We start from the raw sequence: 14,961 nt of genomic DNA, 5'->3' as shown, positions 1-14,961 counted from the left end.
AAGCCGGATGCATTTGAAACCACAGACACCGCCGAAGATGCAGGTGGCAATAAACTCACATTTTTTGCAAAACTTTTTCCAATAGAAGTGTCGGTTGCAGGAAAATCAAAAATTGTGGATTGTTACATTTCAAATTTGGAATCATTAAATGTCCTAGGCATAGATTGGATTGAGAAATTTAATCTATGGGATATTCCAATAGCAAAATGGTGTCATCAGATCAAGTTCACAGGGACTAAGTCATTCAACAATGTTTATCAAGTACTCAATGCTCACTTTTATCCCAGCCCAAATAGGCAAGTCAAAACAGCACTCAAAAAAAGGGAAGAGGAAGGAGCGACCGCAAAAGCATCTTCAAGAAGAAAAACTCACAACGTATTCAACGTTCATAAAAATCTATGTTCATCAGTCATGGACAGAAATCAGAAAAAGGAAAGTCAGTATAATTTAAAACACGGAAGTCACATCAAGATACATGCAGATCAACTTCAAACAAAAACAGGCGACACTTCTGCTTCATCAAACAAATTATCACCTTTGGACATATTACTTCGAGAATTCAACATTAAATTGCCGTATACAGATTCTACAGCATATCAACCAGAATCATCCACAGAGAAGACAGCCAGTTGAAGTAATATCCAGAAGCCCGGTTCAAACTTAAAAGGGGAGATATTAGGGTAACCCTAGTACTACCACATAAAATGCAACAATCTGGCAGCATCATAGCAGTGTTGCATGCATCAGTAGTTTTAAGTTATTATCTCTCTCTACTCATTGTCAGTACACAGTCAGTTAGTTACTTTACAACCACCAATTAATAGACATCTCATCTGTACATATTTCGTCATATTTCATTGTTCTTCATAATTAATACTTTATTTCAACTCATAAAACAACTTAAAGTTTTATTCAATAAATGAATTGATTGTTATGTTTAAACATCGTCTTTCATTCAATCGACCACCTCCGTAAGAACATAACAATTTTATATAATATTAAATTGAACATTATACTGTAGTATACAGCCTTAAGGTCGAAAGACTGGGCATATGAAAATTGAAATAAATATTCCAACCTGATGCATGACTGGATGAAATAATACGATTTGCAAAGTTTGGACCAATCAGAAACTCCGCGCGAGAGTTATCTTGCAGATTTGCCATTGTAGTTACTGCCGATAGGATTTCTTAGATCTTTTACGCCATTATATTAGGAAGTATGGGCTCAAGAATCCCATTGCAGCGGGTTCTTTCGTACCGGATCGACCCGAAACCATAGTGTTTCGGTCCAGCATCAAACCTAGGTTTCTACTCGTATACTGCTACAACAACAACAAAGTTGGGCATGACAAAGATATCCTAAAAGGGGCCTTAAAGGTGACTTGTTTCGACCCTTCAGACTTCAAATAACACTTCTTTTTAATCTTTTCCGAAATATTTCAATTTCATTATTAAAGATACCACAACAAAGCATAAGAGTATAAAGAAAATAGTCAATTCAACACAATGCAAAATAATAACCTATATTCTCTTCCACATTCTCTTGATGTTTACACTCTCAAACAGAGAACCAAAATATTTGCACAGATAAACAAGTTGTAGGTAATTATTTATTTTAAAACATTGTTAACTTTTCAAGAATAAAGATTAAAAAACACTGCCAAAAGCTACAACAAATGGATACTTCTTTGGAATATTATTTTGATTTTCCTTCGCAACCATCCAGAGCATTATATATTTTACTTAAGGCAAGCGGCACTAACTTTGAGGCTAAGACAGTGGATTTATTGACAGGTGAGGGTTATTGTAAAACACCTATTAACTGAAAAGAATCAGCCTTTTTCTGAACGAAAATTCCCTGTGAATTTTGTCTTTCCACATTCAGAATAACCCCCAATAATTTTCAGTTTTGGCAAAGCGGTTGTAAGGTATTGAGGAAAACTTGTACTTTATTTGGACGGGTTTATTACTATTTTGGGCAGGTTTATACTTTATTTGGACAGTAAAATGTTGCCTACAAGGCCATTTAAAAATAATTCTTTCTTATCTCATTTCAAACTATATTCTTTAACAATTGTCTACAATTTTTCCTATTCAGCTGAAAATACCCAAGATGAATACAAGAAAATCAATCGTTTTCAAAAGGTGCCAGCGATAATTGACAAAGAAAACGGTCGAGCATTTCACTTAGCCGAAAGTATTGCTATTCTACGTTACTTAGTTGCTAAAGAGAAAATTTCCGCTGAATTTTATCCACTCGATTTAAAACAGAGGGCACGCGTAGATGAATTTCTTTCATGGCAACATAACGGCATACGTACATCCTGTTCACTTTATTTCCGTTTCCTATGGGTACAAGAGAAAATATTCGGTTCACCCGCCTCGGAAGCTAAAGTTGCCAAATATCGCAAGCGAATGGAAAAGGATTTGGAATTAATGGAAAATGTATGGTTAAAAGATTCGGAATTTTTAAGCGGAAATAAGTTGACGGCAGCTGATGTTTTTGGGGCTTGCGAAATTGAGCAAATAAGTGAGTAAAAAAATAAATTATTAATCAATATCTATTACTTAAAATTTATTATTTTCTTTTAGGATTTTGTGGCTATGACATTAAAAATAAATATCCCAAAGTCTACTCCTGGATTGAGAGGGTACGTCGTGAATTACATCCATATTTTAATGAAGCCCACCAAGTAGTTTATGAGTTTGAAAAGGAATACAAATCAAAGCTATAAAATTAAAAATGAAATTGTGAAGCAATCAAAATTTTAATAATTACAGTTTAACGCCATCTACATTTCAATAGTAACACTTTTAAGCTTTTGTACTTTTGTCATTGTGATTTTATACCTTTTCATATTTCCTATTGTGATTGATCTTTACATTTTTAAAGTTAACAGCTAAAAATACACCTCTGTAAATATATTTAATACTACTACTTTAAGCAACTATGTACTACTAAATTTTATCATACATGACTAAACGACTTTTTGGCTTCTCAAAAGTGAAGCTAAGTAGAATAAAATTCAATAAATTCGTTCATTCCTCTTGAGCAACTTGAACTCTGTACATCAACCTCAGTGCTTCCTTAAGTAGTTGAAACTGATAGCAGAGCATCATCAGCAATACAGAGAGTGAATCAACCAAACAATCTACGAAAATCGTGTTTGCTTTAATTGGTAAATAAAATTAAAAGTTCTGATTTAAAGTGTTATTTCTATTTGCTCCTTAACTTCCCGCGTTTACACAGTTCGGACAATTCCAATACACTCACACCAAATTTCGACTCCACAGCCGAGAATATTTCTTCTATAGACCCTTTCTGAAAGAAAGGGTGCTTCTATAGGCTCTCTGAAAGAAAGGGTGCTTCTATAGGCTCTCTGAAAGAAAGGGTGCTTCTATAGACTCTCTGAAGGAAACATTGCTTCTATAGGCTCTTTCTGAAAAAGGGTGCTTCCATTATCTGAAAGAAAGGGTACTTATACACATCCTTTCTTAAAGAAGAGAGCCTCTATAGTCCCTTTCTGAAAGAAAGGGTCCTTCTATAGACCCATTCTGAAAGAAAGGGTGCTTCTATAGACCTGAAAGAAAGGGTGCTTCTATAGACCCTTTCTAAAAGAAAGGGTGCTTCTGTAGACCCATTCTGAAAGAAAGGGTGCTTCTATAGACCCATTCTGAAAGAAAGGGTGCTTCTATAGACCCATTCTGAAAGAAAGGGTGCTTCTATAGACCCTTTCTGAGAGAAATGGTGCTTATATAGACACTTTCTGAAAGAAAGGGCGCTTCTATAGACCTGAAAGAAAGGGTGCTTCTGTAGATCCATTCTGAAAGAAAGGGTGCTTCTATAGACCTGAAAGAAAGGGTGCTTCTATAGACCCTTTCTAAAAGAAAGGGTGCTTCTGTAGACCCTTTCTAAAAGAAAGGGTGCTTCTGTAGACCCATTCTGAAAGAAAGTGCTTCCTTAAGTAGTTGAAACTGATAGCAGAGCATCATCAGCAATACAGAGAGTGAATCAACCAAACAATCTACGAAAATCGTGTTTGCTTTAATTGGTAAATAAAATTAAAAGTTCTGATTTAAAGTGTTATTTCTATTTGCTCCTTAACTTCCCGCGTTTACACAGTTCGGACAATTCCAATACACTCACACCAAATTTCGACTCCACAGCCGAGAATATTTCTTCTATAGACCCTTTCTGAAAGAAAGGGTGCTTCTATAGGCTCTCTGAAAGAAAGGGTGCTTCTATAGGCTCTCTGAAAGAAAGGGTGCTTCTATAGACTCTCTGAAGGAAACATTGCTACTATAGGCTCTTTCTGAAAAAGGGTGCTTCCATTATCTGAAAGAAAGGGTACTTATACACATCCTTTCTTAAAGAAGAGAGCCTCTATAGTCCCTTTCTGAAAGAAAGGGTCCTTCTATAGACCCATTCTGAAAGAAAGGGTGCTTCTATAGACCTGAAAGAAAGGGTGCTTCTATAGACCCTTTCTAAAAGAAAGGGTGCTTCTGTAGACCTATTCTGAAAGAAAGGGTGCTTCTATAGACCCATTCTGAAAGAAAGGGTGCTTCTATAGACCCATTCTGAAAGAAAGGGTGCTTCTATAGACCCTTTCTGAGAGAAATGGTGCTTATATAGACACTTTCTGAAAGAAAGGGCGCTTCTATAGACCTGAAAGAAAGGGTGCTTCTGTAGATCCATTCTGAAAGAAAGGGTGCTTCTATAGACCCTTTCTGAAAGAAAGGGTGCTTCTATAGACCCTTTCTGAGAGAAATGTTGCTTATATAGACCCTTTCTGAGAGAAATGGTGCTTATATAGACACTTTCTGAAAGAAAGGGCGCTTCTATAGACCTGAAAGAAAGGGTGCTTCTATAGACGCTTTCTAAAAGAAAGGGTGCTTCTATAGACCCATTCTGAAAGAAAGGGTACTTCTATAGACCCATTCTTAAAGAAAGGGTGCTTCTATAGACCCTTTCTGAGAGAAATGTTGCTTATATAGACCCTTGCTGAGGGAAATGGTGCTTATATAGACCTTTTCTGAAAGAAAGGGTGCTTCTATAGACACTTTCTGAAAGAAAGGGTGCTTCTATAGACACTTTCTGAAAGAAAGGGTGCTTCTATAGACACTTTCTAAAAGAAAGGGTGCTTCTATAGACACTTTCTAAAAGAAAGGGTGCTTCTATAGACACTTTTTGAAAGAAAGGGTGCTTCTATAGACACTTTCTGAAAGAAAGGGTGCTTCTATAGACACTTTCTGAAAGAAAGGGTGCTTCTATAGACACTTTCTGAAAGAAAGGGTGCTTCTATAGACACTTTCTGAAAGAAAGGGTGCTTCTATAGACACTTTCTGAAAGAAACGGTGTTTCTTTAGACCCTTTCTGAAAGAAAGGGTGCTTCTATAGACCCTTTCTGAAAGAAAGGGTGCTTCTATAGACCCTTTCTGAAAGAAAGGGTGCTTCTATAGACTCTCTGAAGGAAACATTGCTTCTATAGGCTCTTTCTCAAAAAGGGTGCTTCCATTTTCTGAAAGAAAGGGTACTTATACACATCCTTTCTTAAAGAAGAGAGCCTCTATAGTCCCTTTCTGAAAGAAAGGGTCCTTCTATAGACCCTTTCTGAAAGAATGGGTGCTTCTATAGACCCTTTCTGAAAGAATGGGTGCTTCTATAGACACTTTCTAAAAGAAAGGGTACTTCTATAGACCCTTTCTAAAAGAAAGGGTGGTCCTATAGACCCTTTCTGAAAGAAAGGGTGCTTCTATAGACCCTTTCTAAAAGTAAGGGTGCTTCTATAGACACTTTCTGAAAGAAGGGGTGCTTCTATAGACACTTTCTGAAAGAAACGGTGTTTCTTTAGACCCTTTCTGAAAGAAACGGTGTTTCTTTAGACCCTTTCTGAAAGAAACGGTGTTTCTTTAGACCCTTTCTGAAAGAATGGGTGCTTCTATAGACCCTTTCTGAAAGAATGGGTGCTTCTATAGACACTTTCTAAAAGAAAGGGTACTTCTATAGACCCTTTCTGAAAGAAAAGGTGCTTCTATAGACCCTTTCTAAAAGTAAGGGTGCTTCTATAGACACTTTCTGAAAGAAAGGTTGCTTCTATAGACACTTTCTGAAAGAAAGGGTGCTTCTATAGACACTTTCTGAAAGAAACGGTGTTTCTTTAGACCCTTTCTGAAAGAATGGGTGCTTCTATAGACCCTTTCTGAAAGAATGGGTGCTTCTATAGACACTTTCTGAAAGAAAGGGTGCTTCTGTAGACCCATTCTGAAAGAATGGGTGCTTCTATAGACCCTTTCTGAAAGAAAGGGTGCTTCTATAGACCCATTCTGAAAGAAAGGGTGCTTCTATAGACACTTTCTGAAAGAAGGGGTGCTTCTATAGACACTTTCTGAAAGAAAGGGTGCTTCTATAGACACTTTCTGAAAGAAACGGTGTTTCTTTAGACCCTTTCTGAAAGAAACGGTGTTTCTTTAGACCCTTTCTGAAAGAATGGGTGTTTCTATAGACCCTTTCTGAAAGAATGGGTGCTTCTATAGACCCTTTCTGAAAGAATGGGTACTTCTATAGACCCTTTCTTAAAGAAAGGGTGCTTCTGTAGTCCCTTTCTGAAAAAATGGTGCTTCTAAAGACACTTTCTGAAAGAAATTGTGTTTCTATAGACCCTTTCTGAAAGAAAGTGCGCTTCTGCAGACCATTTCTGGAAGCAAGGGTGCCGCTTTAGTCCCTTTCTAAATCAATGCAATTTTCCTGACAGTCGTGTGTTCAAATCGACCTTAGCGTGAAATTGGTTACATTTCTCAACTTGTTCACTCCACAAGTGATATCGTACTTAAGCTCGACACGCCGTTTTGGTATCGGCGATTCAACATTAATGTATTAAAATAAAATCAACCAGAGGGATAGGTCTCTTCTTGCCATTTCTAAGATGTTTTTTAGAAAAAAGGTTCAGCTCTGATACAAGAAGCTTTAGTGGTAAAATTTCTTGAATTTTCTGTTATAAATATTAATATTTATTAAACATAACTTACACATAGAAACGAATGTTTTCTTGTATTTAACTTTCTAATGTAACATGATCCCGATTTATGAAAAATGCTGCAATCAATGCTGTTATTTGGGGACCTTCTGTACAGCCTTTGGCGAGACGTTCTTCTATGGAAGCCATTTTTATAATAATTTTATTCATAACGCTCATAGGGAGTTCCACTATAAAGAGAAGCAAACAATAAAAAATTAGAATACAGTTTAAAGTAAGCAAGTTAACTGTTCCAGAACTACAAGAATCTGCTCATTTTTCGATACCATAAAGAAAAAATTGTTAACGTAGTTTGTAGATTCATGCAGGTTCTGGAACAGACACAAATAAAAGCAAAACTTACGTCTCATTATAAACAAATGAAGTTCGGTGAGAATGTCGTCTAAGGCTAAACCTTTAACAGATTTTATGCTTTGAATTTCTAAAAAAAGTATCACATTTATTAATCTCTATAATTTTAATTTATTTCTACACCTTACCATCATAAGCATCCTCAAAGCTTTTGCATGACAGTAATGTCTCCAAAATTCTTTCAATATCGCGACGCAGTGGATGTCCCACACATGTATACACCGTATCCTCGTTCACCTCATCAAAGGCCATACTTGTACTTTGCAAAACATTTAGTACTTTACGCATGTCACCCTTGGATAAGACCATCAAAGCTTTCTTACCATCTTCGGTAACATTTAATCTAAGGATTAACACATTTCCAGAATTAGTTCACATATCAAAACTGTGTATTTGTGGTTCACTTACTTTTCCATTTCAATAATTTTATCCAAACGTGGTAATATTTGTTCCGGTGTCAGAGGAGCAAACCGGAAACGTGTACATCTTGATTGTACAGCAGGAATGATTTTACTCAAATAATTGCAAATCACACAAAAGCGCACATTTTCCGTATACTTTTCAATAATACGACGTAGAGCATTTTGTGCATCATTAGTCATGGCATCAGCTTCATCCAATATTATCAATTTGAAAGTGCCGCTAAATATAGTACGTGTTGAGGCAAAATTCAAAATTTGACCACGTACAATGCCAATACCGCGATCATCGGAGGCATTCAACTCCAAGACCATAGATTTAAATTGTGCCGGGGTGTACAATTGTTTGGCACATGCCAATATGGTACTGGTCTTACCCGTTCCCGGTGGTCCATAGAACAGTAAATGCGGTAATTGTTTCTGGTTGATGAAGCGATTAACTAAAAGCAAATAGTTGTTTTTTTATAAACAAATAAAGTAACGGCATAAGTTGATTGTTTGGAATGGATGCGGATCGATCATAAAAAAATTTCGATTTAAACCAAATTTTGTTTGCGTTAGCCGAGATTTGTTCTTGTCCATAGGAAGAAATTGATTGAAAAATTTAATTCACTTTAAGTATGGACTTGGGTGCCACCGTGGTCCAATGGTATGCACGCCCGCCTTGCACGCAGGGTCGGGGGTTCGATTCCCCGGCCAAGCAACATTTCCTGAGTATTTCAGCCTTGAAAAACTCGGACTCGGCGATAAACAGTAGGTCCCATATCATTGAGCTAAATATGAATCGGGGTGCACTCATTGATATGAGAGAAGTCTCCCTTGTCCCATATGGGATGTTGTGGAATAATGTTTTTGTTTGTTTTAAGTATGGACTTCATGCCCATGATATATTGGCGTGAGCACCACTGTAGGACCGTAATCCGATCCAAACATTCAACCTGCTCCACATAAATTGAACTTACTTGTCGATATTATTTCTTCATGTGATATCAAATCATCCAACTTTGAGGGCCGATATTTCTCAACCCTTTAGGGAAAAAAGAACACTATTATTGTTTTCTGCCGAGAAAGCATAAAAAACGACATATTGCTCACCATGGCATCCGACTTGGTTTTGCTACAGCTTCTTCAGACATTTTTTTATGAACAAATTGCAATTTTTTGGCAAAAACACAGAAAGAAAATTAGCCAGACAGTAAATATAAACAACTTTTTGCGCCTTTAAGCTGTCAAAGCCGGTATGAGTAAACTGTCAAACGTGAGAAGAGTTGTATTTTTGAGTAGAAGTATTTAATTAGTGCATAATGTGTCGTAAGCTTCATGTTACTGCGACACGTTAGCTCTCAATATTGCAACGTGATTTTGAAAAGTTTGGCTGACTTCATAAATGCAGTTTTTACATTGCAGATATTATGCCTGTTCGATAACTTTGCAAGTAAAAAGTTTTTGCAAGTTCTTGCAACTACTTGCAAGACTTCTCAATTTTCTTTTACTGAACAAGTTTGTTATCGAACAGCATTTTGTAAAAGTTTGTGCAAATTTGTACAAACTTTTGGGTTATCGTACAGACCTATTGACAAAATCGTAAAAAGACGAATCAAATATGATTGGCAACACTGACGTTGTAAAAAAAGAGACATATCATTTTGCTGCATTTAGTCCGTGTTTAGACACACAAATTTCTCGGGAAAGTAAATTCAGTTTTTAGGCAATAGGGAGTAGGAAAGAGTATTGAGAAGCTCTTTCCTCTCCGCTCTCTCCCAAAAAACTCAATTTACTTTCCCGAGAAATTTGTGTGTCTAAACACAGACTTATGAACTATGTTTACTTTTTGTAAAATTCGGTTTTAACAATAGCTGTGTTCCTTTACTAAACTGAGGTTACCATTTTTAACCTGCAAAGCGTTCCTTATGCCTGATTTAGACTATGCCGGATTTAGCAAATCTAGTGGATTTAACACGTTCGCGGACGCAAGCAAATTCAGAGAGGTGAAAAACGTGACACCCAATTATTTTCGAAATTAGTTTTATTGTGTTTATTTATTAATTATTGATTATTATTATTATTTTTTATTTATTATAGAATGTATCTTGTTGAAATAAATCGTATTATGTATAATAATCACCAAAACTTAAGATGCTATACAAGTAAGTGAACAAAAATTGGCTGACAATGTGAATGCTATAACATTCACGTCATTTTGCATCGGAATGCTATAGCATTCACGTCCGCGAACGTGTTAAGTTGTCATTTTCATACAACATATGTCAAATAAAACCAGATAATTGCTAAATCCAGCGTAGTCTAAATGGACTTTTAACCCCGAAAAGTGGCAAAACTGGAAGCAATTTTTAAGAGAGTGAGAGTGGAGAGACAGCGAAAATGGCTTTCTCTTCTACCACAGGCTATCAGCAAAATTTCTGCAGGTAAAAAATGGCAGAACTGATTTTTCGACTTTTGTTTGACGATTATTACAATGTAAAAGAAAATGGACGAAAAACAGTAGAAAAAGTCGAACGCTGACAAAACTAAATTAAAAACTGTGAAATAAAAGACGAAAGAAAGATCTATAGAACCCTATAAGGATGTGTCAATAATTTTTTGTGCTCCCGGAAAATTTTTAAAAATTAAATAAATAATTGTTGCTAGCAGTTAAAGTTACTTAATTTCTTGATGAAATAAGTATTTATTCATTGGCGATCAAGCGTTGTTGGAGAAGTTTTTTATTGATGCAGATTTGTTGATGTAAATATAAATACGCTGTTTGCAGAAAGAAGAAGAAGAAATTATCAAATTGCCGCGCATTGCTGTTTGTACAAAGGTTGTTTTTACACTGATATTTGCTGGCAATAAGTGGAGTGGTGCTGCTTGATTTTGGCGTTGATGTGATCTTGTTTACAGGCAATTGCTTTTTGATTGGAGAATTTGTAGACTTCGCAGTGGTGTCTCATTAGCTCTGTGCTGCTGTTGTTGTTGCTGTGTTGTAGGCGTATTGATTGTAGAGTTTGTGGAGCTGTTTGTTGGTACATACATACATATGTGCAATGTCGTCTACAACCAAAACGTATACTTGCCCTACATGTAACTCCTTGGTAAAGGGTAATCAAAATAGTGTTGGTTGCAGTATCTGTGGGATGTTTTATCACATAAAATGTGTCAATGTGACCACTGAACAGCACAATTTCTTGTATAAGAACAGGAACAACAAGATGTTTTCATTCAAATGTCCAACCTGTATCAAGAAACCAACGCGTAATGTGGATGCCAACTCCGATGTTGCTGGTAGTAGTAGAAGTGTTGCTGTTTTGAATGAAGCGGATATCTGTGATAAGGTTTTTGATTCGATGCAAAAAGAATTAGACGACTATAAGTTGTGCTTGCAGAATCAGTTTGAAACCTTTATGCTTAAAATGAAAGATGTTGTTAAGAAGCTGAGAGAAGATCTTGATGTAAGTGTTCAGCGGATGGAGGAATCTGTGAGAGATTGCCGTACAGTGATTGGGCAATTAGAGCATACTTTGCAAGAAAGAGAAATTGAAAATGATATTCTGACGAGGCGCCTGAATAGATCCAACGTTATAATAAATGGACTGCCGGATGGTATCAAAATGTTAAGAGAACCTGTAATGAAAATAGCTTCACTATGCGGCATTGATATTCGACCTAGCGATATCAACCACTGTTGCTACATCTCGAAGGGTAAATCGATACTAGTAAAATTTAACTCGGTTTACCTCAGAGACAGTCTTATGGCGAGTTATCAGAGAAGGCGTAATCCGTTGTTGCTTTGTGAAGTTACTGGTGTTTCTGTGAGGAGTAGGGTTTATCTAAACGATCACCATAACCGAGCTGCCTCGAAATTGATGTACCTATGTCGCAAATTGTGGAGATGCAAAAAAATTCGCAAATTCAAGCTGCTAAGTGCAGACAATCCGAAAGCTTTGGTTATGCTTCCAGATGGTAAAGAAGATGAGTTTGATGTCAGACGATGTGCGGATATGTTGGAGAATGATACGCAGCCTGTTGCTTATTCGCAGCGGAGTAGTGGTAATAGTGATGAGAGTTAAACTTGGGTTATTTGGGTAGCATAATTATTTATTGATTTTTTTAGGATTACCGGGGATTTATTTATTTAATTTAATAATTTAAATTTAGTTTTGAATGATGAGTTTTTCTACGAATTTGGGTGATATAATAAGTGATAACAGTTTTTTGGTTAGTCAGCTATGCAATTTTAAAAATAATTTAAATGTTGGTCATATTAATCTTCGAAGTTATAATTTAAGCAAGAACTCGTTTAAAATCCATGAGTTAAGAAAAATCTTAGAAGGAGATAATCTTGCCATTTTCGGGGTCACTGAGTCGTGGTTAAAACCTGTTGTTGCGACGGAGTCAATACGCATACCTGGTTATGAGTGTTACAGAAGCGATCGCCCTGATAGTAGAGGAGGGGGCGTTGTGTTGTATGTGTCTCAGTGTATGAGGCATAAATTGGTGTGTAGGGGCAGTTCTTATGGTGTAGTTGAATATGTATTTTGTGAGGTGAATGTGAACAACAATGTAGTGCTCTTTGGTGTGGTATATCTACCACATGGTGATATCGTGTCAATGGAAGAAGAAATTTCTGATATAGTTGTAAGATACCCCAATGTTGTTATTATGGGTGATTTTAACAATAACATGTTTGATTTGTCACGGAGTTTTGTTGTAAGGAATATTTGTAGTAGAATGAATTTATCTGTTGTTCACAATTCTATGCCCACGCATATTGATGTTTCACATGGATCTACCTCGTTGCTGGATTGTTTCTTTGTGTCTTGTCCGAATTTAATTGCTTGTTCAAATCAATTTGCATGTCCTGGTATTTCGGATCATTCGTTTATTTTTCTGTCGGTTAGTATGCACTGTCGTCTGGTTAAGCAGTTTTATGAATATGCGGACTATGACGCTGTTGATTTGTTGGCTCTCGCGGATGCATTTGCTATGTGTGGTTTAGATGGTGTGTATGATGTGGCTGATGTTGATATTCAAGTTGATGTACTTAACCGTGGTTTACGTTATATGCATAATGTTGTTCCGGTTAAAAAGCGGTTCTGTAGAGTCAATCATGACGATTGGTTTAAATCTCCAGACATACGGTATCATCTGTCTGTTAGAGATATAGCCTACAGTGCATATCTTCGTGACAAGAATATTGTTAACTGGAAGAATTACTGTAGATGTCGGAATCGGGCTAAGAAAGTTATCAGGAGACTTAAATTTATAGCGCATGGTGACATGTTTGCGAATAAAACGTCTAAAGATATTTGGTCCATCTTGAATAAGAGTGGTTTGGGAGATGAGGATAGTGAAGTTGATTGTGTAGATGTTGAACAGTTGAATTATAATTTTGCGTCTAATCAAACGGTGAATGAATTTGATGTTTCTTGTATTCCTGATAGTGTTTATGATGGTTTTTCGTTTCGTGCTGTTGATTTGGCTGAAATTGTAAATGCGTTTTATAAGATTAAATCTAAAGCAGTTGGTTATGATGGTTTTCAGCTTAAATTTCTGAGACTTGTGTTCCCTTTAATTGGACGTCATTTGGTGTATATTGTTAATACGATGTTAACTGTGTCTACGTTCCCCGCAGGTTGGAAAATTTCTAAAGTAGTGCCTATACGGAAAAGTAATGATTCTCGGGATTATAGACCTATATCAATTATGCCGATAATCTCAAAGATGGTTGAGCATATATTGAAAGATCAAATGCTGAGTTACATCAATGAGCTATCACTGTTGCATGATAGCCAGTATGGATTTAGATGTAGCCGTAGTACAACGTCCCTCCTTGTTGGATTGACTGACAATGTGAGGAAGACTGTTGGTGGGGGTGGTTGTTGTGTTCTGTTGTCTTTGGACCTTGAAAAGGCCTTTGACAAAATTAATCACTTCATTTTGATTAAGAAGTTGCATCGTTTTTTCAATTTTTCGTCTTCAGCATGTAAGCTTATCTTTTCGTATTTGTTCCGGAGGTTGCAATATGTGAGTTGTAAAAATTGTGTTTCGAGTATGCTACCTGTGAGTAGTGGTGTGCCCCAAGGTTCTGTCCTGGGGCCTTTGTTGTTTATAATGTATATTAATGATTTGTTTGGTTGTATTAATAGTAGAAATTGTATGTCATTTGCCTTTGCTGATGATATACAGGTTTTGTTTAAAGGGGAATATGTTTTTATGGATGTTTTGCAGTCTTCTATTGATTTTAATATTAATATGTTAGTCACGTGGTTGTCCAACAATGGGCTCTCAATAAATACTAGTAAGACTAAGGCTATGTTTTTTGGCAACTTCCAAGAGAGTTCTATAAATGTTTCCATCTATAGGGAGTCTATAGATGTTGTAAGCTCGATGAAGTGTCTTGGTTTGTTGCTTGATAGTGGTTTGGAGTTTGATCTGCATGTTAATTGTTTAGTTTCCAAGGTAAACTTTATTTTAAGAAAGTTGTACTGTTTGGATATTGTCCTACCTAAGAAAATTAGGATACAGGTAGTACATGCATTGATAATGCCACATTTTTTGTATTGTATTGAGGTTGTTGGTGGAAGTTGTGGCAATGTTTTGCGTAAGCTTAAGCTATTGTTTAATAGGGTCATGCGCTATGTTTATGTGCTTAAACGTCGTGATCATATTTCTTCGTATGTAGAAGAATTTCTTGGTAGTTCGTTTGATGTTTTTCTGAATATTAGGTGCATGTTGTTTTTCTTTAAGGTGATACAAATCCAAGCCCCTTCCTCTGTTTTAGAGTTATTTGTTTTTAGTAGATCGGAGAGGAATAAGCAAATTCATTTACCGCGTTTGACGCCTTTTTTGGAAAAATCCTTTTTGGTACGGGTTGCCCGTGTGTTCAATGGTTTACCGCAAGATCTTAAGACCTTCAGTGGCTCCTTAATCCGTTATAAAATGAAGTTATTTGAACATTTCAATCGGAGTGATTTTGAAGATTAATAATTTTTCGACTAGTACAAATTTTTGTTATGATTGTTTATGTTCCTTATTTCTAATATTGCTTAGCTGATTACTAAACAGATCTTCATAATTTCTTTAATTACATCCTGTTAATGAATTTTAAGACTATCAAATTAAATTTATTGTTAGATTTAAGCTTTTGGAGTAGTG

At 36.2% G+C, this 14,961-nt stretch overlaps 2 protein-coding genes across 2 annotated transcripts; one reads left to right on the top strand and one right to left on the bottom strand.

Annotated features, from left to right (window-relative positions):
- The first annotated feature begins 1,625 nt into the window (after positions 1 to 1,625).
- LOC141399012 (glutathione S-transferase theta-3-like) lies at positions 1,626 to 3,172 on the top strand. The gene is made up of 3 exons (XM_073976959.1): positions 1,626 to 1,796; positions 2,101 to 2,532; positions 2,595 to 3,172. Exons 1-3 carry the CDS (start codon positions 1,679 to 1,681, stop codon positions 2,735 to 2,737), a joined length of 693 nt encoding a protein of 230 aa, XP_073833060.1. The 5' UTR covers positions 1,626 to 1,678; the 3' UTR covers positions 2,738 to 3,172.
- Positions 3,173 to 6,987: 3,815 nt separating this feature from the next.
- RfC3 (replication factor C subunit RfC3) lies at positions 6,988 to 9,039 on the bottom strand. Its single transcript, XM_073976960.1, has 6 exons — positions 8,902 to 9,039; positions 8,769 to 8,833; positions 7,796 to 8,246; positions 7,516 to 7,730; positions 7,380 to 7,457; positions 6,988 to 7,206 (listed from the first exon to the last, which is right to left on the bottom strand). The coding sequence occupies exons 1-6, from the start codon at positions 8,940 to 8,942 to the stop codon at positions 7,055 to 7,057; spliced, it is 1,002 nt and encodes a 333-aa protein (XP_073833061.1). The 5' UTR covers positions 8,943 to 9,039; the 3' UTR covers positions 6,988 to 7,054.
- Between the last annotated feature and the right edge of the window lie 5,922 nt (positions 9,040 to 14,961).

Source organism: Musca autumnalis, unplaced genomic scaffold, assembly GCF_047663935.1.
Source record: "Musca autumnalis isolate F117 unplaced genomic scaffold, ASM4766393v1 scaffold_3, whole genome shotgun sequence".
In the NCBI taxonomy this organism is placed as follows: domain Eukaryota; kingdom Metazoa; phylum Arthropoda; class Insecta; order Diptera; family Muscidae; genus Musca; species Musca autumnalis.
This window is presented reverse-complemented; position numbering and strand designations above follow the sequence as displayed.